Source organism: Amblyomma mixtum, chromosome 8 (assembly GCF_055824585.1).
Source record: "Amblyomma mixtum isolate Tamu chromosome 8, ASM5582458v1, whole genome shotgun sequence".
NCBI classification, from domain to species: domain Eukaryota; kingdom Metazoa; phylum Arthropoda; class Arachnida; order Ixodida; family Ixodidae; genus Amblyomma; species Amblyomma mixtum.
This window is the reverse complement of record NC_143019.1, coordinates 114,168,909-114,195,007: the sequence shown is the minus strand read 5'-3', so window position 1 is coordinate 114,195,007 and position 26,099 is coordinate 114,168,909. Positions and strand designations below refer to the sequence as shown.

Here is a 26,099-nt window from a genome sequence, read left to right as displayed (position 1 = left end):
GACTTACGTATGGATGTGTCTACTTACAGTGTGAGAAGTTGTGCTTCCGCAGGGCTTTGGCTGTTTATATCAGCAATGCATCAAATAAATGTATTGAAACATGACATTCTTTGCACTCACCTTGTGCCAACACTGCTTGAAAACATACTGAGAAGCACAAATGTGTGGTTTATCACTCAGAAGTGCAAAAAATTTCCAAATCTAGTGTATAACACGGTACACACTTGCTTATTAAGTGTGTACTTTCATTCCCAAAAGCTCCATGCCTGGAGAGCTCTGGCTTGTGTCAGTACTGCATGAAACAATTACACTGAAGAATGAAATGCCTTCTCGCCTTGCCTCCACGCTGCTTAAAATACAACCAGAAGCTTGACATAACTGCATACGTTTGCCAGCCAAACATACAGACAATAATGCCTACCTTTGTGGGGTAGCAAACCTGCTGCAACTTGGCTGACTCTGCCCTGGTGATGGCCCGCATAACAGACGCCAGGGTAGAGTATTTTGGTGCTCAAGTATGCATGCAGATCGAAGTTACTGCATTTGTATTGTTTTTTCTGGTACTCCTGCCAATGCACGCCTGGAGCAGCATTTCTGTAATGTGATTTCGATACACTTGTTAACAACAAGGTTACCGGTTTACAAGAATGGACCACAAGCGTCCTAGTTAGATGAAAAGGTGACGCTGCAAAGGCTGGGCTGACAAATTTGTGGCATGCAACACAAAACTCTTAGCATGCTCTACATGGCCTGTGTTACAGCTTTCTTGAAATGGTAAAATATGACATATTGGTGAAACTAGGCATGCAACATTTCGAGAGGAAAGAGATATTGAAAATTCAGATTATAACAGATGCAGATTTCACGGCTTTATCATGCCAGTGATATAGCACTTTTCATTTTAAGTGCAGTGAAACTTCAGATGTGGTCCTCTACCTCGTCTTGGAAAAAGCCGCATCATGTACTCTTTCAGCGGGAAGGCCTCGTCCCCCACGAAGAAATAGGGCAGCGGCCCCTCACCACCAGCAATCTTTTTTTTGGAGTGTTGACGAGGCGAAAACTCCGTCATCAGAGTCGCTTCCAAAGTGCCCCATTTCGATGTAGAGGAACCTGTATGGAAGATAGTTTGAAATTCAGTGGAGATCGAGTAGCAATGAATGTGTTTCTGACAACTGCTCTTTTCATTTGTACCTGTAAGTTATGTTTTAAAGGTCACATCATGTTGCAGTTGCTGAGAATGTGCAGTTCTCAATAATTTTACACATGGATTGAAACCCAAAGTGCTTAGACGAAATGTTGCCCTTTGCATGGCATTGAGATTGACAGTGTGTCTTATTTGTTCATTGCTACCTGACAGTCAGCAGTCATGCAAACCTGTGGTCGGCCTCATTATTAAGAAAGTGTCAGCAAACTGAACGTGCCAAGATTGTCATATAATAGAGAGCCTTACCTGTAGCGCGCATCACAGACAGCAAGCAACGACTTGCTCAATGATCCTTTATAATTTCTATTTGCACTTTCAGAGTTGGCATGGCATTCAACCAAGACATGCTTGCCGTCTATGGCCCCAACGCAGTGTGGCATCTGCCGTTTTTCTTCAAAGTCAGCTGCAATCTGCAGAATAAATTTTAACGGATATAACTCCATATATCAAAATGAATTGCGTTGGTCACTCATTCATTGTTCCTGTGAGGTATTCCGGAACACCATGTGCAGTAACAACCTTTTCCTGCAGAGCACAGCAGCAATAACATAAATAATATAATGAAGCTTACTTTTAGCCACTCGTCTGCCACCTATGGATGCCTTAGGTAGGGTGGCTTTAGCACATCCCACAGTGCCTGGCAGACTGTTGCCACGACACAGCACGGGGTGGACCTTCCTACCAAGAAGTTGTAAGACAACTCCCTCAGGCTTTGACCCGTGGCCAGGAACCTGCCAAAGCAATGACACAGAAAGGTTGAACAGCATATATACTCACTTCACTGGAAATTTGATTTACACACCACAGATGAACTGTTTATACTTGATTATTTATAAAGAGAACAGTGCTCACTACTATGCAGCATGAACCAATGAAACAGATCAATTCAGCAAGCATTGTGTTATGACATGGTCGGAGCTACAATTGTTATATGCTATACATGAGAATAAACTTTACCATTTTTCTAACAAGGCGGGTAACCTAATTGTCATGGCCAAACGGTCAGCCGCTGAAATCACACTCCTGAACCTGGTGTCCCGCGCAGTTATAGAACTTCGCACCACATCCAGGAGTGTGTCGAAAGTCCGAGGCGGCATCCAGAGAAAGCTGGAATGCGCAAAGGAGAAAAAAGGATTAAACAAGGAAGGTTGCAAAGTTGTGCTTTGCGCCATAAGGACAGAAATGAAAACTTACTTTCTGTAGTATTCTTCATCGTGTGCCCGCAGCTGCGGTAGCAGGCGGCTTGCATGTCCAGCCACTTCCCGTGATCGGAGGCATGGTCGAACCCACCAGCGACGCCGTCGCCGCTCTTTCTGTGCCGTACGCGCGAGCGCGCAGCAAGAGCTTGCGCGGCTGCAGAGCACATCAGAACAGTCACGACGTCTTCCTCCTTGCTGAGGTCACCTTAAAACATACTTGTGTTGAGCCGAGGAGCGATACAACAAAATGCCTCGGGACAAGCGCAAGCGACTGGCGCGAACCCACAGCAGACGGAAAAAGGGCGCGAATGACCACATTCCCAATGGTTCTCGTTTGGAACGAGAACAGAACGAGAAAGCGACTCGCGTAGTCGCCTTGCTAGTGTGAACATTGGTAGTGGCGAGCTGCCCCCAGGTCGCATACGACTGCGAGTCGCACGCCCTTTGCGACTCACAAGTGTGAATGAGCCTTAAAGGCCCCTCGGCGGAGGCAACACACCACTTTGGCCCCGGCTTCCTGTAGACGGCACCTCCGGCCTGACCCGACCTGGGGAAATCAGCAGTCGCCTTTTCCTGTCCTCCCCTCCATCTCTCTCTTTTTTATCTCTTTCTTACAACTCTCCTGTCTCCTCCTCTTTTCTCTTTTTTTTTTCACTTTTCATATGCGGCTAGGGTTAACCTTGTGTGGCGAACTACCCTAGGATTTGTCATGTGGTAGCAGCTTTACTCTAAAGGGCACCCTAGAGCAACACCAGTGCACTCACACAGATATCCTAAATTCTCTATCTCCTGTAGCAGACACAGTGCTACAGGAGATAGAGAATTTAGGATATCTGTTGCATTACTATAATTATTTAGAATTCCACGGCAGTTCCAGTGGATAAGGAACACCATGATGATTTCAGTAGGGGGAAAGGATTGAGACCTTAGGTCCCTTCATGTAGAGGGCCTGTTATTAGGGTTTTTTCTTTGTTTCGATCGAGAGAGCCGCGCCTTTGCAGCGGCGGAGGCGAGCTCTGAGTTGTGTCCATCGCCTCAGTGGAGGCAGTGGAGTTCCGCAGAGAACCGCGGGCAGAGCGGGTGCGGGCTTCTCCCGAACGGGGGAAGCCTTGCGGGGTGCCGACTTGGTGGCCGGCGGGCCCTTTTTCGGGGGTGGCATAGCAGCTCTCGCTGCATCTGCTGGAGGCGCAGATGGCCCTGCCTCAGCATCACTGTGTGTGAGCTGGGCAGGTGCCGAAGGCCGGTGTGGTGTGCCGCGCCCACGCACCACATCAGCGAGGTTTATGTGGGGTGTGAAGGAGAAAGTGCCTTGTGTCCTTGCATAGCGCCTTCTTACCTCTTTGAATGTGATATTCCCTTTTCTCTTTATTGTAATTTTCTTTTTCTTTTTTCCAGGCAGGACAAGACCTTGAATAAGCGGCTTGGTCACCTTCGCAGTTCACGCACCGTGGCGCGCCATCGCAGTCGTCAGATTTGTGGTCAATTGAGGCACATTTAGCACAGGTGTCACGGCTGCGGCAGCTTTGGGAGCCATTGCCAAACTTCTGGCATTCGAAGCAGCGTCTAGGGTTGGGTATGTAAGGGCGCACAAAGATTTTTGCATAACCTACCTCGATTGACTCAGGGTGCAGGAGGCAAAAGTCAAGACCAAGTGTTTCGTCGGAATCTCTTTGTTTTCCTTTCGAATTTTCATTCTGTGAACTTTAGTTACGTCCTGATCGGGCAATCCTTCAAGCATATCTTCCTCTGATATCTCGAAAAAGTCGTCGTCAGAAATGACACCACGTACTGTGTTCAAAGAACGGTGTGGTGTTACGGACACAGGGATATCACCAAAGGTTTCGATGTTTGCCAGCTTTGTGATCTGAATTATATCTAGCAATTCTAGCAGGAGGTCGCCACTAGCCAATTTGGTCACTTTGTACTTAGGGCCCAAGGGATCTGTCAGAACTTTTGACACTACAAAGGGGGATATCACTCTACCTGGCTTTTTTTTCGCGTTCACTATGAACAATATGATACTTAGGGAAAGTTGCTTTCTTTTTATTGAAGAAGTTGGAGGTCACAACGGTTTGGTTTATGGGGTTTAACGTCCCAAAGCGACTAAGGCTATGAGAGACGCCGTAGTGGAGGGCTCCGGAAATTTCGACCACCTGGGGTTCTTTAACGTGCACTGACATCGCACAGTACACGGGCCTCTAGAATTTCTCCTGCAAAGAAATTCAACCGCCGCGAATATGATACTTAGGGAAAGTTGCTTTCTTTTTATTGAAGAAGTTGGAGGTCACAACGGTCCACCCTCTTTTTAGAGGGCGATCATTTGAAAGGAATGAGGTAGCCATTGAAAAAAAAAATGTTCTTCGGCCATGGTGCCAGCCACCCACCATGGAGCCCAACAAGGGGATGGTACAGGAACTTGAAAAACAAGCCCTGCCCATGCCAGCTGTACACCACTGCTATAACCAAATGTCATGCAACTCAGGGTAGTTGGTCACACAAGGTTAACCCTAGCCGCCTATGAAAAGTGAAAAAACTGAGAAAAGAAGAGGAGACAGGAGAGTTGTAAGAAAGGAAATAGGAAAGTGAAAGATGGAGGGGAGGACAGGAAAAGGCGACTGCCGATTTCCCCCGGTCGGGTCAGGCCGGAGGTGCCGTCTACAGGAAGCTGGGGCCAAAGTGGTGTGTTGCCTCTGCCGAGGGGCCTTAAGGGTCCAAACACTCGGCATTGGCTTAACCACCAGGATCCCCTTCTCCCCGGACACAGTGATGCTACGCACGGCTAAACGCGGGTGCTCTGGTCCGTTGTGACGCACTGCTCGCCATCCCCCTGCGGGGATGTCCCTGCAGATGCTCGGGTTAACCCCGTGGTGTCGCCACTCACCGTGTGCATGTTGCAGACGCCTTTGTGGGGTGTCCATTATGAAACGTCTTTTTGTAGTATTTCAAATTTCTCTTGGTGAATTTCTTCTCACATACACTTAAATCTCATTATAACGAAGCCGAAAGGGCGCCAAAATTCTTTCGTTACAACCATTAGTTTGTTATAGCCACTGAATAATAATTACGCAGTTAATTATTGTATATGAGGTTGCACTTACTACAGGTAAGCTAAAGCCCAGGTACAAGTTCTCGTCGCGGCCGAGTGGCTGCATCCGCGGCGAGTGCTATTGCTTGCCGATATCGCATACAGTGATAAACTAGAGTCAAAGGCATTTAGAAGCGACTTTATCGCCATTATATTCATGTCGAACCTTTCACGTTGACGGTGCGAAAAAGTCGGTGATGCTTCGCTGCTGCGTCTTTCTCAACCAAAGCTCGGCCTTCTCGGCAGCAGCAGCTATGTCAAGCCCATCTTCGCCGTTTTCGTGGCCGCCGAAGAAGCAGCGCAACAGGTCCACCGCGTCCAGCGCCTGAGACGATGTCGGTACATCGTCAGCCTCATGCAAAGTGACATCCTCCGCAACACCTTCATCGTTGGTTCCTTCGGGCTCCCGGGCAGCAAGCACAAAGTCGTTAGCCAGCTGCTCCGTTGCCACAACATCGGCATCCACGCCCACGTAGTCGCAGAAGGTTTCGCCTTCAGACGCGACGCCGGCGTCATTAAGCACCTTCCATAATGCTACAGCTTCGTCTGATGTGGCGAGAGCGGTGGTAGCAGCGGTAGTACTGGGTGCGACTATTTGGTTCGTTGAGTCATCGCTGCCACCCTTTCGCTGGCGGCAAATGTCGCTTGTCGAAAGCAGTTGGCGATGGTGCTGGCTGTCACATCTATCCATGCAGCGTTGAGCATCTCTAAAGCCATATACAAATCGACCTTCGTGTCGCGGTTCAACTTCATGTTCAACACAAGACGGTCAATTACTCGCTTGCAGTATCCAGCCTTAAAGGACATGATCATGCCCTGGTCAAGGAACTATATCACTGCCATGCAGTTCGGGGGCAAGAACCGAAGTTCAATGCTCTTCAGCGCCACAGTTGTGTGGTGGGCAGCACAGTTATCCAAGAAAATGCATATCTTGCGATTCTGCCTCTCCAACTTCTCGTCCCAGTCACGGAGCCATCCAGCAAAAACTTCCCTTGTCATCCAGGCTTTCGTGTTTGACTGGTACTGCGGTTGAAGTCGCCTCTTTCCTTTAGAGGTGCACTGAAGAGGAATCTGAACTCGTCTCTTTGCCGCGGGAACTCGATCTACACGTTCCGAGCATTCTTAGAAACTTCGATTTATTGCCCTGTGTGGCCAATTTTCCTAATTAAACCGAAGTAATGTCCGGCTCCCGCCTTTTTTTAATTCTCCCCCGTACGGTGGGCGAAGTCGACCAACGCGCGGAGTGCCTTGCACCCAGTCCTGCGGCGGCTTGCTGCTCTGCCATCGGCGGAGTAATACGTAGTAATTCGTAGAAGCAAATAGTCCGCGCGTATTTTTATTTCTGCGGGCTTATTTTGCGGCTATATTATCTGCGAATGAAATTATTTGTTCATGGAAACCTAAAAAACAACATAAAGCGAACGCAAAGCCTCCACGGAGCTGGCTCAAAGGCACTCTACGCGTTGGTCGACTCCGCCCACTGTACGGGGAACAATTCAAAAATAAAGGCGGGAGCCGGATGTTAATTCGATTTAATTAGGGAAATCGGCCACACAGGGCAATAAGTCGCAGTTTCTAAGAATGCTCGGAACGCGTAGACACAGTTCCCGCGGAAAAAAGGCGAGTTCAGATTCCTCTTTAGTGCACCTTTAAAGCATTGTGGCGGTGCACCTTTCCCTATCAGCAAAGGTGGCAGTTTCTTGGACCCGTCCATATTCGTACAAAGCAGCACGGTGATGCGGACCTTACTGTGCTTCCCGCCGCGACAGAGCTCGCCTTTTAAGGATAAGGTTTTTTGTGGCAACATTTATAGAAAAGAGCGGTCTCGTCCCTGTTGAACACGTCCTTCTCTTCATACTTCTCAAGGAGAAGACCAACCTTGGCTTTCACCCACGCCGTTGTGGTTTCACTGTCGAATGCCTGGGACTCGCCAGGTAATTGTCCTATCAACGATGTCGCGGCGCTCCTTAAATCGCTGCAGCCAGCCATCGCTTGCAACGAAACTGTTGCAGCCCATGACAGGCAAAGTCTCTCGCTTTTCTCGAGTAATGCCCCACTGACGGGCAAATTAGTAGCCCTTGCGTCAAAAATCCATTTGAACAGCGCCTCTTCCACGGCCTCAAAGGCAGGAGGCCGCAGTTTCTTGCGGCTGCCTTTCACACCACGTGCGCCAGCGACAGCGTCTTTCTTGCTGATGATCGTAGAAAGCGTGCTCGGCACGATGCCGAACTCCGTGGCCACTTGTGTCTTCTTCGTGCCCGACGCAACAGCCCTAATTATAGCTGCCTTCTGCTCCAGGTCGATAACCTTTCGTTTTCGCTTCAAGCTGCTGCCGCCGCTATTCATTTTTATGTCGTGAAACTGGCGACATGTCAAATAAAAGCACGCTGACGGACTGACCACGCCGGTAAAGCCAGGCCTACAACCCCTACACGCACAGCGCTGGTATGGAACGAAGCTAGCGATGGCGCGCTGCACAGAACACAACAGACTGCAAGGCTTGGCTTGGAGAGACTTGACTTGGAACGTTTCCAGATGGTAAGGGCGAAACCGACCACTTGTGGCTGCTTGGCCAGCCTGGCTTGGCTTGGAGCATTGCCGGATGGTGAGGGGCCAGCGCCGGAGATTCGAACTGCCGCATCGGAGGTCCATAACACGTCATGCAATTTCCCCAATCTATATGTTGTGTGCAAACTGGCCAGTTAGTTGGCATTTTGGAATAACTATTCGTTATAGTCGTTGATCGGTGAAATTTTTTTCATTAAAACGAAATTTTAAACATGGGTTTCTATGGAGACTTTCAAGGGGAATTGCGATTCTTTCGTTATATCCATTATTTCATTATAAACCGTTTTGTATAACGAGATTTGAGTGTACGTCACACTGGAAGGGCTTTTCGCCCTTATGGGATCTACCATGATACTCGAGGCCTGTGCGTTCAACAAAAGCCATGGGGCACAGATGACACGCAAACAGCTTTTCACCCATGTGGGTATGGATGTCTCTCCAGGTGATTCCTGTGTCCAAAGCTGCTACCACAAGTCACAGCGGTAGGGACGCTCACCGGCATAACATTTGACAGAAAACTCACTTTCCTGTCTCACATCAGCACATTAAAAAAGAAAGCCTCCCGATCCCTTAACATACTTAAAGTGCTCTCCCGAAAGCACTGGGGTTCCGATAGGTCATGTCTTTTGCAAATTTATCGCTCTGTAGTGCGCTCCTCCCTGGATTACGGGTGTATAGTATATGGGTCAGCGAGACCATCGTACTTGAAATGACTGGACCCGGTACATAATTTAGATTTGCGTCTTTCCACTAGTGCACACAGGACTTCACTCATAAATAGTCTTTATGTGGAAACTAATGAACCATCACTTATAGACAGAAGAACGATGCTCACATGTTCATAAATTTTAAAAATCCGTTCACTACCTAAACACATCTGTTACCAAATAGTCACAAAGTGCCCATCAAGAACACTATTTAATAACAAACCGCAGTCTACTAGGCCACTGCTCTTGCGTTTCGAAGAAATGTGCGAAAATCTCGGCATACTAGACACGTTACCTGGCATTGCTCCAGGATGAGATCCATCACCTCCATGGTACCTTTTTCCTTCCATCTGCGATTTCACTCTTACAAAGTTCCGTTAAAAAGAAGCCCCACAGCAGCTTATAATACCAGAATTTTTTGCACTCGAGGAGAAATAGAGTACTTTTACACCTTTTAATACAGATGGCTCAAAAACAGATGTTTACGTTGGAAGCGCAGTGGTACAGGAGAATTGGAATCAAATAGTAAGGCTTCCGCAATGTGCATCAATCTTCACTGCCGAATGTTACGCCGTCTGTGTAGCCACGCAGCAAATAGTAAACAAGAAACTCACACAGTATTATTTACACAGACTCACTAAGTTTACTTACTGCGCTCCACTCTATAAATTCAGTCACTCCACTACTTGGTAACATCATACATAACGTAGTAATAGCCACAGGTCAAGGACAGAACATTAAACTCTGCTGGGTCCCGAGTCATGTCGGAATAAAAGGAAACGAGAGAGCAGATTTCTGCGCTGCTCAAGCTTGGGGCAAGGAAATAAAAAAATAAATATGCCCTTTATAGATTGCGTGAACTTAATACAGTGTAAATGAAAAGAAAAATGGCAGTCATCTTGGAACAGTGAGGTAAATAACAAACAAAAGCCAGTTTTAGGTGAGTGGGAGTCGTGCACCCACCAGGAACGTTTCAAAGAAGTGGTTATCTGTCGTCTTCGTTAGGGCACACACATCTCGCACATATTTTCCTACTAACAAAAGAAGACAAGCCACAGTGTGAATTATGCCAAGACAAGTTAACAATAAACCATGTTATATTTTCATGCAGAAAACTAGAAAGGCTGAGGAAAGAGCATTTTACAGTTTTTTATAACGAACACATGCATTTCAAAAGTATTATACAGCAATATTTCTTGAATGCTCTTGACAAGTATTTAAATAATATACTCCAGAGTGCACAAAGAACTTTTTTGCAAGAAATGAAATGGTACATTTGGAATTACCATGCAAAAGTGTGTTTGCTGAAAATTTCTTAAATGTGACTTCATTAACAAAATTTCTACAAGCAGTTTCATGATCACATGCACAGGGAGGCAATCATAAAAAGAAAGTCATTCCGAAAACTGCACATACTTCGCTGCTGTTGCAAGGACAGCCTTTTTGGGCATTGCCTGACATATGAAGCAATCAGCATGCCAAAATGCTCAGCCTCATCTGTGTCCTTTGCAATTATTTTTGACAGTGCGTTAATTTCATCGTCGTATACCTTTTTCGTTTCCTTTTTGCAATGTCACTAGGACCGGCAGCACATTGCAGACCTAATGGTTGTGGATTCTGCGTTGCTGTGGTGGTGGAGCCAGCGACGCTGTCTCCAGCACCAATGTCTGTGCATGCTGATTCCTCTTCATACATGCCTGAAAAAATCTGCTGCGCTGTTTCTGCACCACCACTGGTACAATCATCAGCCGGCAGCGGCTCCAGGTTACCTGAAGTCCTGAAGGCATACAAGGAAGCAAAGCTGCTCAACACTAAAGTAAACTGTGTGCGTGCCTGCCGTTTCCTGATAGTATGATTTTGTGATGACCAACCTGACAGCTTCTCTGTTACCGTAGACTGATGACTGTCCCAAATCTATAGCTTTATCATGCAGTATACATGCCAGTTTTTCAATGACTGAAGGGAAAAATGAACAAGTATGAAAAAGCACATTTACAGATTAATGATAAAAAAAATGCTTATTCACTCTCCAGCATCCTGTACTTTGAAAAGTAGAGCTCAGCATACTTACGAACGGCCAGTGACTGTGTCCCTCAGGAATAGCAGTCGGTCATAAAAAAACCATTTCGTAGCAGCGTCATCGCCATCAAAATGGTCATCCTCGTCTGCTGCTGCAGCACCACTCTTGGGTGCGGGGTTGCGGCCCTTGTACAGCCACCGGAATGTATCCCGCAGGTTCTTCCAGCGGTCCTTCACGTCAGCAACTGTGAAGTGTAAACTATATTTAAAACCACGCAAGTATGCTCAAACTGACAATGCTTCATGCATTAAAACAATGATTACAGTACAAAAGCCAGAATATATGACTCTCCGCAACTGTATATGCACCGGTCGCCGTTTCGGTGCCGTAACGCACTTGTCTCGCGTCCACGCGCTGTTCTCCGTATGTCTAGCTAGTCTAGCTCCAGGATGCAATCAAGTTCAATGCTGTGACCGCGGGCGATAAAAGCACGGTACTCGCTGAATCGTTCCCAAGCGCTCGCATACATTCACATTTCACGAATTGCCACCACCCGAAAGACTCCATATTTTCACAATCAGCTGAGCATCATGAAGAAAAACACACTGACAACGTTCCAGTTATGAATGTCAATAAATGTAGACGTAATCACGCAGGATCAACAATTGTCAGTGCACGAAGTTTATGTGAAAGGAGTGACAATGACAGTGGAAGGTTTGTGTCTCACTGGTGGACCCGAGGGCTGCTGCGATGCGGCGCCAGGCAACATTCCTGCGCTGCTGGGACCTGTAGTGCATATAGGACATGTCCCATAGCACCCTTTCTTGTTGAACTTCATTAATGAGCCTTTCATTAAATTCTTGTTGTTGCAAACCTGCCATGGTTAGGCGTTCGTCGGCTGCTGCTCTGTTGAAAAAAAAAAACTGACGACTTTCGCGCACAAAACGGATCGGAAGTTGTGCAGCGGCAACACCTACGGTCATTGGCTAGTCTCACACGCCATTTCCGGGCGATGGGTGAAATTTTCTGCAAACCCAGAAACAGCGATGAGCGACAGTGGTTCGGCGGCCGTCAGTTCATCGCGCGATGCCATCGCGCGGCGTGTTGCCGCAAATTATCGCCTGATGCGGTTAGCGCTGCATTGCCCCGCGGCACCTTGATGGCAACGAGTGTGCCATCGACACACCCGACGCCGCCGGGGATGCTGCCGTTGCGAAGGTAGCCCTCCTTCGCCGCCGCCTTCTCCTCGGAGCTCGCAGGGAACGGAACCCAGCCCTTCTGCACGCCAACTTTGCATATTGCCGCCGCCACCCGCCGCACGCACTTGCTCACCGTCGGTTGTGCGATGCTGACGTGTGCCTCGTTACCAACGGCAGCTTGAAAGCCGCCGGTGGCAAAGAACCGTAGTGCACACAGCACCTGCCGCCGCACCGACAATGCATTCGCACGCACACCTACCAGTTCATAGACGAGTTCGTCGCACAGCCACACCACAGTCTGCTTCTCCAGTCGAAAAAGGCGTCGGAACAGCTCGTCCGGCAAGTCAAACACGTCTTCGTGCGCCCTCCTTCGCCGTTGCTCGCGTCGCCGCAGCCACCTCAGTCATACAGCCTCGTACACCGCCGCCGCTGCCGCCGCCATTTTCTGTCAAAAAACACAACGGTCGAATTGACTGCCTCGAAGCGGTAAAAAAACCCGTCAATTTACGCCTGCATAATTAGGTGTGCAACATCACTTCTGTCATGTCCGTGACGTAAACGACAGCCACTCATGACGCAAAATAGCAACATGGCCGCCGGCCACGGCCGACCAATAGGAGCGCGGCCACGACGGGGCTAATTGACTCTTTTTTGACAAGTTTTTGATTTGACAGTTCCGTAATGCGGGCCCAGGGCTGCTCACATGCAGCACCTGTGAGGCTCTACGTCATACCTCGGCACAGGTGGTGCTTGCACCTCGATTGAGATTCATAGGCATTGTAGCTGACACACAGCCTCGAAGCCTCCTCTCAATCTTTCCCCAACTTCACCAACCGTGCGAAGCGGCTAAGCATGATAATACTCCCAACTAGTGTTCTGGCAGAGAGCCATCCAAGGTCGGCCTTTGTGAGACCTAGAAAGGTACCAACAGTGGCGGTCTCCTTGCAGAGCATTGACCTTGCCCCGAAGGCCATCCCCCAGAACTTCACGGTTTCGCCTGGGAATTGAGGGCGGAGTTGCTCGTATTTCGCTGCCATGTAGGCGCACATGCTTTTCAGAATTCCTACGTTCGTGTCCCAAGTCACAGCGAAATCGACAACATGTACAACCCCGCCCTTTCTAACAATCATATCCGGTTGTAGACAGCCACTCGGGGCTGCAAACGTCTTCTCTCGTTAAATGACCGCTGTAGGGTCTTTCTCTAGAATCAACCTGGCGACGTTCTTTGCAACAAAGTTGTGGTGCTCAGTGCGTGGCAAGGAGATAGACTTGCACTCCTGAAGAATATGGTACGCTGTTTCAGGAGCGCGGCCACAGCAGAGGCGGTCGTCGGGATTTGTCAAGTGTTTGTTAGACAATGTTCGGGTAGGATATAGATCGGTACGCAATCGTGAGGCCTTTATCCTGTCGCCGTTTTTCATGAGATTGGAGTTGTAAGAAACAGAGTTGGCTGAGAATTGATCCTTGAAGGCGAAAAGATCTTTGTTGGAGTATTTCGCCTCTAGTTTCTTCCACCATCTAATGGATCCTTTCTTAATGGCCAAACTAAGTTCTTTGTGCGAAGTAACCCCTTCGGGCACACCAAACTGCTGATCAATTTGGTTAAAGGATGTTTGTAGGACGAACTCGAAAAAAACATCTACGAAGTTGTCGCCTAGGCAAATCAGTCTTCCTAGTGCCTTCAGTTGGACTACCTGAGCAACCCGTTGCAGCTGCAGGAGCCCAAGTCCTCCACATCTTGATGGCAACCACAGGTGGGTATTTGGGAAGCTATGTGGTAGATGCAACGCTTTCTTAACTACTTCTCCCAACAATTTATCAAAGCGACCGGATTCGGTCCGGACGTTCAGTGTGTTAGACGCTGTGTGTAAAAATTCGGGGACGACAAGCTGCCGGAAGCAGTGTAGCTCCTGGAATGGCTTTAGGCTGGCAGCACCTATGAGGTGCAGAAGGGAGCGCGCCTTAGCAGTTTGCACCTCTGGTTGCTTTGTCAGGTGAATTCCTAGGCCCAGATATTTTATTGGCGTCTCTTTTGCAATCGACTGCACCTGCACACAACCAAGGGAAACGGGTGGCAGGTCGTACCTACAGGCTTTGGCACTATGGTTGTAATGCCAACCAAAGTATTGTGACTTTCGAGGGTTCAAGCGCAACCCAGCATTTTGAAGGTACAGCTCCGTCTTTCTAATTTGAGCCTGGAGGCCTTCAAAGGTGTCAGCAACAAAAACTATATGCCAAGGCACTCCTAGATGCACCCCGCAGGTGCACCCCTAGCTACGAGGCATTCAACTGTTGCAGCAGGGGGTCCAGAACGCAGTTGAAAAGGAAAGGAGATAATGGATTCCCCTGCTTTATGCCTCTCCGAAGAGGGACTCCGATGTCATCAGTAGTTCCATCGGACCAAAACGTAGTGGTACCAAACTTGTACATATCACGTATTAGCGCTATGAAACGCTGTGGCACATTCATTCCCTTCAAGGCCGCAAACAAGGCATGGTGTGACACCGAGTCAAATGCCTTTAGGATGTCAAGACTAATGGCGAACAGCCGACGGTGGAGTTTTTTCATAGTCTTCATGAGTGCTTGCAAGATAAGCAAATTCGAGGACGCAGACTTGTCCTCCGAAAAAACTGGCCTGGAACTTGTGAAACTTGTTCTCATCTGATAACCTTGCAAGAAGCACTTTTGCGAACACTCTGTACAAAACTGCGGATATTGTAATCGCCCGGTGAAGCTGGTTTTGCACACTTCGGGATAAATACTGTTCGCGAAACTTTGAGCTCGTGGGAAACCACACCGAATGCATACCAGTTTTTAAATATAAGCACCAGTACTTCGGCTGGTACTTTTCTCAGTTCGGTCACCGAGACCCCATCTGGGCCAGGAGCGGATTTGCTAAGAAAGTGTCGTAGGGCTGTGGCTACCTCATCGACCACAAATAAGGCTTCGTTTCCCAGTCAAAAAAAACCAATGGGTCCCATTGGAAATTTTCCCATTGAAACCAATTGGTCAACCAGTTGTGTTTTCGCCACCCATTGGGCACCAACCAGTTGAAATGAATTGGTTCTCCAATTGAAATCAAATGGTGCACCAGTTGGTTTTAATTGGTTGCCCAAGCAGACCAAATGGTGCACCATTTGGTTTTAATTGGTTGCCCAAGCAGACCAATTGGTACACCAGTTGGTTTTAATTGGTTGCCCAAGCAGACCGAACGGTACACCCGTTAGTTTTAATTGGCTGCCCAAGCAGACCAAATGGTACACCAGTTGGTTTTAATTGGCTGCCCAAGCAGACCAAATGGTACACCCGTTAGTTTTAATTGGCTGCCCAAGCAGACCAAACGGTACACCCATTAGTTTTAATTGGCTGCCCAAACAGACCAAATGGTACACCAGTTGGTTTTAACTGGTTGCCCAAGCAGACCAATTGGTACACCAGTTGGTTTCAATTGGTTGCCCAAGCAGACCAAATGGTACACCAGTTGGCTTTAATTGGTTGTCCATGGAGACCAATTGGTAGACCAGTTGGTTTCAATTGGTTTCCCAATCATACCAAAGGGTACACCAGTTGGTTTCAAGTGGTCATCCAACTGGACCTAATGGTAGTCGAATTAGTCTAACCATGCCACCAAACAAAATTTATATTGACTAACGACCCAATAGATTTGTAGGGTCACACAGCCTGATGCAAAACTAGCCCAGACTTCACTAGTTCGAGTGATATGGCTCGACAGGCAGATTTTCATATCAACCACTTGCGATACGCACAGAAGACTCCATTCCAATAATTTTGTAGAAATGTTGGCCACAAAGAGGGTGCACTATCATATTTATTGCACTGCCAATCCTTTCCCACCAACATCAGCCTCCACGTCATCTGTGTCCACTCAGTGGTCATGGTTATCCTTTGATGCCCTGAAAAATTAAAGCGAAAAAAAAATTCAATGTTCAAGGATCTCAAACTACCCAAAAAATAGAATATACTTAAGCAATAATCCCTGCATCATAGCTGAATGTTTAAGCTATTTAATTTCGAGATCTGCAGTCGTTGCATGCTTTAAAGGTGCAATGAAGAGGAATCTGAACTCGTCTTTTTGCCGCAGGGCACTCGATCCACACGTTCCGAGCATTCTTAGAAACTGCGACTTATCGCCCTGTGTGGCCGATTTCCTTAATTAAATTGAATTAACATCTGGCTCCCGCCTTCATTTTTTAAATTCTCCCCGTATGGTGGGCGGAGTCGACCGACGCGTGGGAGTGCCTTTCAGCCAGCTCCGTGGCGGCTTTGCTTTCGCTTTATTTTGTTTTTTAGGTTTCCATGAATAAATAGTTTCATTCGCAGGTAATATAGCCACAAAATAAGCCCGCAGAAATAAAAATACGCGCGGACTATTTGCTACTTCGGATTACTACATATTACTCCGCCGATGGCAGAGTGGCAAGCCGCCACGGGACTGGGTGAAAGGCACTCCACGCATTGGTCGACTCCACCCACCGTGCGGGGAGAATTAAAAAAAAAAGGCAGGATCCGGACGTTAATTCAATTTAATTAGGGAAATCGACCACACAGGGCAATATGTTGACGTTTCTAAGAATGCTTGGAACGTGCAGATTGAGTTCCTGCGGCTGAAAGACGAGTTCAGTTTCCTCTTCACTGCACCTTTAAGTAAATGTACTCCCTGCCGACACCCTTTCGGGGCAGAATCATAACAGTAAACAGAATCACAATTTTAATGATTGACTATACCAGTCAAACCAGACGACTCAAAACTCTAGAGCTAATATTTACACCTTGTTATTAGGTCCTTGTTTCAGTAAAAACAATAGAGTATGGCTTTGTCGTAGGGGTGTGTGGCGAGACTAAATGTAGGTGGGGCTTCACTGCAAATTCATGCTGTAAAGTAGCAGCTTACCTCTTGAATCCCTTATCAATATCTGCCAGCTTCTCCACAATAAAGTGGTTGAGATTCTTTGTGGCAGCTGGCAACAGCCCTGCCGGTATATTCTGCCTTGTCAGCCGTGCCTTGTAGCATTCTGAAATCAAGTTTCCCACCAAAAAAGCTTCATGTAGGGGACGTTTTACATCAAAAGACAAATCCCAACCCCCCCCCCCCCCAAAATAAGAAATACCAGCCAAACAGTTCCTTTGTCCTTATTTACCCCTCAGTGCTATGACAAGCTGCATTATTTTGCATCATGTTCTACATCATTTAACTCTTACCTCGCATGACGTCAACTTTCCAGGGGGACAGTTGGCTCTTTACTGCCTTGTCTGGAAATCGCGGACATTTTTTGCCTGCATACAAACAAAATAACGATTGAAGCTTTCAGTTATCTACAAGGATGAGAAATAGCAGTTATGATTTAGAAATAAGATACAATGCATGCTAATTTACCTTGCAGCGACCTATTGACTAAGTCCTCCTTCTTCCATATGGCCATCATCAACTCCTTTACAAATATAGAGTCTTTCTGTTGGCCCTGAATATATTTCCAGGCCTCTCGTTGTATGTAGAGCCCTTGGCCGATGTCCACCTAGAGAAAACAAAAATCTCTTGACATGTACATGGAACGTTTTCCAGCCTTTTGTCAAGACGGATCAGCATGCAGTCGATTAAAATGCAGTTTAACCTACCATGTCGTCACCTTGAAGTGAACTCTCTGTTGATAGTTCTGCTGCACTACAGGATGCATGCTGCGGCAGGGATCTGCCACTGCTGCTATCCGATGTGGTTGCTGCAGCCCGAGTGACAGGAGGGGTGACCAAGATGCCTACATTGGGTATTAGCACATGCATAAACACACTGAAAAATTTGGCAAATTCAGTTATTCTGCAACTGCAGTATGCAGGCTAGGTACCGGATAGAAAGCTGCCAAATACAGCACAACTGGATCCTACAAAAACTAAAAGCAGTCCAAATGTTCTACCACCTACTCCATAACTCGTGAACGTTCCTGAGACTACGTTTTATCTTACATCCAACTGTTTTTTAAAGAAGTTCAGGCAGAAAATTTGCAGATGACTGTGTAGTGTTTGCAAATAATTTATATTAAATTTCTTGCTTTAAGCTTTTGAAGCTTCAACAGGTGATCGATGGTAAGGCATGCTAAGACCATGTCGGTGCTTCACCATTTTAATTTTCAGCAATCAGAACAACCTGTTTCAAAACCCAGAATAAATTAAAGAGCACCTGGGCATGCTGATGTGAGTTACGCATTGTTAAAAGCTAGAGAACCAAAATTTGGCACTTACAATATCTCCGCTTGAACGCTGACTCTGATCTCATAGCAGTTTTGTGTGTGTGTGTGTAGTGAAGTATGAAACACTTCATTAATGGAAACAGTTATGTACTTGACATTTAGGCCTGCAACCAGCCTTTGTGAATGGAAACTCTCGAAAGAGTACATGAAGTACTTATATTAATGACACGTTTCAAACTTCGTTATATACATGTCATATATATAGCATCTAACATGCCAGTACTAACTGCTTCAGATTAGTGCCAAAAGCTTTCAGCCACATACCTTCACCAACATCAATCCTGGCCAAAATCTTTTCTTGCAGGCCCACATTTAGCCTGCGCAGCTGCAAGATTTCCTCCTCTTGTATTTGCAATTTTGATTTCAGATTCCTGATTTCTTCATCTTTTTTTTTTACTTCTTTCAACATCGTATTCTCTTTGTAGGCTGTGCGACTATGTTCAGGCCTACTTTTTTTTTATGCAAGTTTTCGTCATCTACTCCATGCCTAAGCTGCTTTTTCTTTGCATCAAGAATTTCCAGAAGATGCTGTCTAGGCCCATCCTTCTTCTTTTTTTTTGGAGGAGGCTGTGCAGGAAAAAATCACTTTGTTATGTCTCAACTCCCCGAAAGAAAACATAAGTCACAGGCACCAGACAGAACACATGCAACCAGGTACTTACCTCTTGGAGCACATCATCGTCACTGTCACTCGAGTCCAGCAATCTATTTATTCTCACCCTGCTGCGGGCAACCTTTGAAGCCACATCATCTTCTGACTCTGAAAATTATGTCAATCCAGGATAAAAAAGAAGTTGTAACATATAGCAAACTTACATCAATGATGTAATATGCACATGATGTAATGAATAACAATGAAACTCGTCAGAACAAGTTTCCCCATGGCCTATTTTTCGCTGATCAGTTCACCTCTGAGCTATAATAGCATCGCTAAAAAAAAGATTAAAATAAAGCAAAATAATCTTTGTCAATCTTCTCATCTAGGTTAACAAGGCACGAAAGATACGGGAAGAACGAAGACAATGAAGAGTGCCGACTACTAATTACCTTTCGTGGGAACACGCACTCTTTATACAGCACTGTCATACAAGAGATGGCGGATGACAGCAAAATATGCAGTCAAGAAAAAATCGTGCAACTAACTTCAAAAAAAAAAAAAAACCCTGCAACATGGGAGCCGGCTTCATTCCCATTGTTTTCCTTCCGTTCTTAGCCATGTTTACTCCATGTGATAATGAACCAAGTGGCCTTCAAAAGGTACTTCTGCAAATGTCTGATTTAATGTGATCGCATATATGCACCTTGCATTGAGATCGTCAAAGAGAAATAATCGATTGAGGCGCTACAAGTGCGTGTGAAGTAAAACCTGCTCGCGAAGCTGATCGATGCACTAGCTTACTGACAAGTGACGCTAACAGCACTTTTTTTTTTCTGGGGAACAATTCGACTCTGCCGTCATGCAAGGCACCATAAAATAAATCTATACATATTCAACAAGCCAGCTGAAATGAACTTACCGCCCAAGATTAAAACGCGCGAGCGGTAAAAATCCGAACTGCCGTCCGCCGCTGTCCACTTCACGGCATAATACGCCCTTGGAGAAAAGTCTTTTTCATTGCGCGGTTGAAAGTCTTCAATGTCAGCAATGGAGACGATGGCATATTTTTTGTCGTCTTCATAGCGCACGTAAGCGTGGCTCACCATCATTATGAAACAGCAAGGAGCAACTAGTACAACCAGGCTGCGAGCCACAAGAGAGAGAGCCGACTGAAAACACGTGGCCTGCACAGCTTTTGTTTACGCTGCATATCAGCAGTCAGGATTTAGCAATCAGTTTCCCACTTTACAAGTAATAAAGTAACAAACTTTAACACAACAAAACTTGTTCTTAATGTATTTTAATGTTATAAAAAATAACATTTTATTCATTCATTTTTTTTTGTGGAGAAAGAAACGCATATCGAAGATACAAACACTTCTACAATGAATACGAAGCGGAGCAATAACATCGACTGGATCAGCTAGACAATTATTTTCAAGATTGCAACTGTCAGCTGTGTTTGTGTGCTGCTGTCAAAGGCAGTTTGGAATGCAGTAGATAAAGTTTTCATGCGTTCTGGTCGCCACTAAATTTGACAACAGAAATGCATTCTTCGCGAAAACGAAGAAAGCGAGGACCTTACAAAGCCTACTTGAGCCCGGCTGCAGATTTTCAACTTCCTCGGTCTACCGCGCGCGCCCGCCACCAACGTGCTGTAAGTTCATTCTGTATGTCTTTAGACAATATTTAGGACAGAGCGTACACGCGCGACTTAAACATATGCTTGTATTGTCGCAGGGAACTTCAGACGCAGCCTTGTCGTCTGAAGATGACCCCTCGCCTTGGGAAGAAGACTCCGCTCTGTGTGGTGTTCCCGCAGGTCTGGCTAGCAGCGACAGTAGCGGGACTGAAGAAACAGATTCCGATGCTGCCGATTATGACGCAGCAACACAAATGGGGGGTGAACCTGCATCTCTTGATGGCAGTAGATGTGCAGAAACTCCACAAGAACAGGATACGAGTGGATCTTCGTCAGTGTATGACAGCGAGGTTAGTAGCTTTCGAGTAAACCGCGGGCACGATCGCTCAGTGGAAGCGCACCCGCTTCCATCCAGAGGCCGTGACATAGGGGCTAGAGTTTCCTTTTTAGAGCTCCAGAAGTGATCACATCCATTTTTGGGGATCTGTCTGAAAAAATTAAAGCTGCTGCCACTGTCAGTAAGTAGCTCTTAAAGGTTGGAAATCACTTGTAGTAGACAGTTGTACTGTTTAGGCATTGTTAGCTGTTCAAGTTATTTCACCTGCTGTTAACTTTTGTCGGCTTTTTCGGGTGAAATGTCATTAAAAGGTGTAGTTCTTTTTATCTTGTTTGAGCAGGCACCATTTAAGCATCGCTACGGGTGCTTGTTCAGACCTTCTAAATCATAATTTTCATTTCAGGAGTCGCTACCTGAACAACCTGACAAGGAACCTGGGCCTGGCGAAAACTCTTTGTTTAGCCATCTTTTTGAAGAGCTCATCAATGAAAAAGTAGTCGTGACAAAGGGGGATGCTCTTCTGATGGTGCTGAAATATGCCTTAAAAAATAAGCTATCCCTAACAGGGCTCACAAGCCTTATAGAAATGATCAACAGTTTCTTTGAGCGCCTAATCTTGCCTCACTCCCAGTACAGGCTTATCAAACTGCTTGAGCAGTCTGGGACATCAATGATTTTTCACTTTTTTTGTCCTGATTGCTTTGCACATATAAGCAACATTGATACAAATTCATCTTTTGAGTGCCCAGAATGCAGCAATGTAATCAATGTTTCCAAACTTGAAGACATACCATTCTTTGTACTCTTAGATATTGAGTCTCAGCTACAGAAGTTACTGAACAATTGTGAATTATTAGACTTGACAGAATCGCTGCCCCAAAATAGCACTCTTTCAGATATATGGGATGGACAGCTGTACCGCGATTTTGTTACAAAAACTGCAGAAGTTGGACCGAGGATTAGTTTTTCATTAAATGCAGATGGCGCACCGCTTTTTAAATCAAGTGGTACTTCTATTTGGCCAATTCAGCTAATTGTCAATGAAGTGCCAGTTGAGCAAAGGATGGCGAAGCTTGTTCTAGCCGCCTTGTGGTTTGGGAAGCAAAAGCCAGACATGGCATTATTCCAAGGGGCATTTGTTGATGCCATGAATCATTTAAGTAATGAGGGTTTCACCCTAGAGCGTCAAGGAAAAACTAAGAAATTCAAGGCTTTCTGTGTGTGCTGTGCTGTCGATTCTGTTGCGCGGGCACCAATGCAAGGAGTTACCCAATTCAATGGCTATTTTGGTTGCAGTTGGTGCCTCCAAGAAGGGGAATGGGCTGGGGGCTCAATGCGGTACCCTGTACTTAGTGTCGATCCTATTGACCGCACTGAAAAGCAAATGCTAATCGACATGGAGGCTGCAGAAAAAGAAAATAAGCCCATCCATGGTGTAAAAACTATATCGCCTTTGATTGCTCTGCCATACTTTGATATAGTGTCAAGTTTTGTTCCAGACTATATGCACTGCATTCTGCTCGGAATCGGCCGTCAGTTTTTAGATATATGGCTTCAGTCATCCAATTGCCAGCATTCAATCAGCCATGAGCAAGAGAGAATTGACGAAAGGTTAATGGCCATACAGCCTCCGAAAATAGTCAGACGCATGCAGAGACCGACCAAAGAGCGCAGATGGTGGAAAGCCAAAGAACTTGAAAACTGGATATTATTCTACAGCATCCCAGTGCTTGATGGCATTCTGTCAAAAACATCTACAACACTGGGCATGCTTAGTCGAAGCCCTCCATATTATGTTAAAATGCAACATTGAGGCCTATGAAATTGACATGGCAGCGGAGCTTCTCATGGAGTTCCACATACGTGCGGAACTTCTATATGGGAAACAATTTATGACTTACAATATGCATCAGCTCACACACATTGTGAAGAGTGTTCGGCACTGGGGGCCACTGTGGGCTCATTCAGCCTTCCCTTTTGAGTCGGGGAATGGCAGCCTAAAGGAGGTTGTGAAGGCAGCAAATGGAATCCCTCATCAAGTGTGTCGTCGTTTGCAAATGGAGGATGTAGCTCAACAGCTAACCCAGCTTGCTGTTGACCAACGGGTAGTGCAGTTTTGCACCTCTCTTGACGCAGCATTTACCAAAAAGAGTGTTTGCTCCAGTGACGGCATCCGCTTCTTCGGAAATGGGACTGAATACAAACAACCAGGCCGTCAAGTTGGAGCTGAATTCAGTATACCTGCAAATTCTAATCAGTATGCTAGAATGCTCATGAAAGGATCAGTTTTTACTGTCAGGGGGTATGCGCTGAATAAGCGAACAAATAATTCTGTTGTTCAATTGACTGATGGCTCATTTGCCATCCTTGAAAAACAGGTTTGTGGTGGTGACTCCAAAACTTACGTCCTCCTCAAGAAACTCAAGTGCAGTCCAGTAAAATATTCGATGGTAACTATGAGGCATCTTCTGAAGGTTGTGGCAGAAGAGCCGGACGTGCTTGTTCTGCCAGCATCAAATATTGAGAGAGTTTGTGTACTCATGGAACTTCATAACACATATGTAGCTGCAGTTCCAAGCTCATTCACGTTTTGAGAAAATTTTAAATGTTTTTGCAGAAAAAAAATTCTCTGCCAACATTGCCTCATTGTTCGACTTATGGGCATTAGCTGCAGCAGCTTCAAGTGTTTACATCGGTGTGCTCAGTAAACGAGGAGAAGGTGAAATCCAAAATCCATGGATGTTTTCTCTCTGGAACCGTCCTTTCTAAAACCCAAGCAGCACCATCTACCCGATGGATTTTGCACTACTGTGCAGCTTCCAGCTACCTTCGCTTTATCTGGTATATTTCCTCGTTATATTAGTTAATTAATTTTACAAACGTGTGCATCACAAAACGTCGAATTGTTTGACACTATCTGGAACCCCCTGTGACAAACGGTTCGGCCGTAATGGCCGTCTGAAGGTAGTCGGAATGCACGGTTTGGGGGAGAAGGGTCGTCGGTGTGAATCCCACACATTTTGAGTTTCATCTTTTAGTAATTTTATCCTTGGGAACATGCCAAGTCATTTGACACCACTTGGAACATTCTGCGTCAAATGGGTGGCCCCCAAATTTTATGCAAATGGTGCTGCCGGGGAGTCCCATATCGGTGGCCACTATGCTGGCACATATATAACGGATTGAAAGTATAGTTATCAAATGAGGCGCCGCTACGCGCCCGCTTTTGCTATGTGACATAGTGTGGTCACATGATAACTGTTTTGATCAATTTGACCATTACAGACAGACGCATTCTTGGCAAACGTAAGTAGTAAGAGCTAATGCTCTTAAAAATCAAATTATGGAACATCCCAAAGAGACTAAGGCTATGAGAGACATTGCAGTTAAGGGCTCTGGATAAATTTGGACCACTTGGGGTTCTCCATTTGCAGACGACGACATATGCTGCATGGATGGGTCCACCTGCAGCCTTAACGTGCGCTGACATCACACAGGGGCATTCTGTATGTTTCCTTAACCTAAATGTGGCAAAATTCATCATTATTAGCCTGACTATGCCCACTGCAGGGCAAAGGCCTCTCCCATGTCTCTCCAATTAACCCTGTCATGTGACCATAAACTGGCACTGGAAAGTTCTGGAACTCTTTTATTGGCACTGTCACTAGTCAACTCACAAACATCTGTCAGTGAACTCTTAGATGTTTTTTTTTTTTCAGAGTGCTTCATGTGTCCTATGTTGTGCACGTTCAGTGAATTAAGACTACCTGTGGTTGACAAAAGAATGTAAGGCAGTCTCATGCATTGTCAACTTGCTAACAATCTAGCAGTGGTGAGCTGCTTTTCCAAATGGCAAATCCTGCTACATGCTGCTACAAAATCAATTTTTGGCTCTATTTTTGTGCCACAACTGTACAAGTATCATTAAAAACATTAGCATAATCAAAATCAGCCATCATTTTTAACTTGTACAAACTGTTTCCATTACAGCGTTGGGGAAAGTAGAAGTGCAGAAATATTAAAAATTTTTAACAGTTCAATAGAATGTATTGTTCAGTTTGAATCTTACCACATATTTTCAATTCAGAGTAATGAGGCAGTGTTTGGAAAATGACATTTTTTTGTGTTCTTTTGAACTCGCAGCTGAAATTGTGACATTTCTAAACAGTGCTAACTATCTTGCACAATCGTGCACTGCTCACATAAATTGACCTCTGCCTTCTTGATATGTCAGATCACCGGGCAGCGGCAAAAGCACATGCATGGGAGTGCTAGACCCTGATGAAAGGAATTAGCGACCAGGAAGAACCTCCATGGGTTGCTCTGCACTTGTGGTTCAGGAAACTTAAGTTAAGGGCTGTGCAGTGCATCATTGCATGATAGTACGATAGCTTGTGATCTCTATGATGCTCGGTACACACAGAATAATTGGCAAGGAACAGTGGAGTGAGTGAAGTTGTAGCGCGCATATAGTCTAGCAGAGTGGACTGTGGTCCTTTAGGTGAAATGGGATAAGAAAAGGTTTGGTTTAGTTTGGTTTATGGGGTTTAATGTCCCAAAAAGACTCAGGCTATGAGAGACGCCGTAGTGGAGGGCTCCGGAAATTTCAACCACCTGGGGTTCTTTAACGCGCACTGACATTGCACAGTACACGGGCCTCTAGCATTTCGCCTCCATTGAAATTCGACTGCCGCGGCCGGGATCGAACCCGCGTCTTTCGGGTCAGCAGCCAAGCATCATAACCACTGAGCCACTACGGCGGATGGGACAAGAAAAGGAAAGGACAAGCAAAAGCCTTTAAGCCATCCTTTGCTAACTGTGCATTTCATAGAGTGCTGCCTGTGCACTTTCTTGTGCTGCATAGTTTCATTTTCGTGTGATCTTTTGTGTGCAGTCTTCTCACTGCACCAATCCTTTCTGCTACAAAACCTGAAATTTTTGCAACAAATTTTCACTGCTTCTGATACAGAAGTTTGAAGAAATTCACTCATTGGTTACACCATTTGTGTGGCCATAAATTGTGTTCATCTTGTATTGCAAACTGGATGGGGCAGATTTCTTGTTAAACAAATTGATTTCTATTTGTCTGAAGCCTCTTTGTAAATATCTTTCAATCTGAGTGCTGTTACTATGTTAGTAGTTTTCGCTTTTGCATGATTTATTGCTGAATGTATATATGCTATTGTTTCACTTTCATGTTTTACTTCAGTTTGACATTCTTTGGTATCAAATTTATGATCTTGTGAACACATTATTCTTTGGATCCACATTATATGCTAC

At 45.8% G+C, this 26,099-nt stretch overlaps 3 protein-coding genes across 6 annotated transcripts; 1 reads left to right on the top strand and 2 right to left on the bottom strand.

The window, feature by feature from the left end:
• Window positions 1-10,815: 10,815 nt before the first annotated feature.
• On the bottom strand, window positions 10,816-11,664 carry LOC149334010 (uncharacterized). Its single transcript, XM_089556170.1, has 2 exons — window positions 11,511-11,664; window positions 10,816-11,027 (listed from the first exon to the last, which is right to left on the bottom strand). The coding sequence occupies exons 1-2, from the start codon at window positions 11,662-11,664 to the stop codon at window positions 10,831-10,833; spliced, it is 351 nt and encodes a 116-aa protein (XP_089412296.1). The 3' UTR covers window positions 10,816-10,830.
• A 3,661-nt stretch (window positions 11,665-15,325) lies between these two features.
• LOC149334009 (BEN domain-containing protein 5-like) lies at window positions 15,326-19,893 on the bottom strand. 4 transcript variants are annotated; one of them, XM_089554987.1, is made up of 8 exons: window positions 19,760-19,802; window positions 18,905-19,002; window positions 18,507-18,809; window positions 17,617-17,753; window positions 17,378-17,516; window positions 17,203-17,277; window positions 16,895-17,015; window positions 15,326-15,896 (listed from the first exon to the last, which is right to left on the bottom strand). In XM_089554987.1, exons 3-8 carry the CDS (start codon window positions 18,649-18,651, stop codon window positions 15,869-15,871), a joined length of 645 nt encoding a protein of 214 aa, XP_089411113.1. In that variant the 5' UTR covers window positions 18,652-18,809; window positions 18,905-19,002; window positions 19,760-19,802; the 3' UTR covers window positions 15,326-15,868. The 4 variants fall into 4 exon arrangements, with proteins under 4 accessions (XP_089411113.1, XP_089411112.1, XP_089411111.1 ...); XM_089554986.1 differs by having other exon boundaries at window positions 18,905-19,893; XM_089554985.1 differs by having other exon boundaries at window positions 18,507-19,002; window positions 19,760-19,809.
• Window positions 19,894-20,277: 384 nt separating this feature from the next.
• LOC149334008 (uncharacterized) lies at window positions 20,278-22,778 on the top strand. Its single transcript, XM_089554983.1, has 3 exons — window positions 20,278-20,497; window positions 20,581-20,832; window positions 21,223-22,778. The coding sequence occupies exons 1-3, from the start codon at window positions 20,387-20,389 to the stop codon at window positions 22,630-22,632; spliced, it is 1,773 nt and encodes a 590-aa protein (XP_089411109.1). The 5' UTR covers window positions 20,278-20,386; the 3' UTR covers window positions 22,633-22,778.
• The last annotated feature ends 3,321 nt before the right edge of the window (window positions 22,779-26,099 follow it).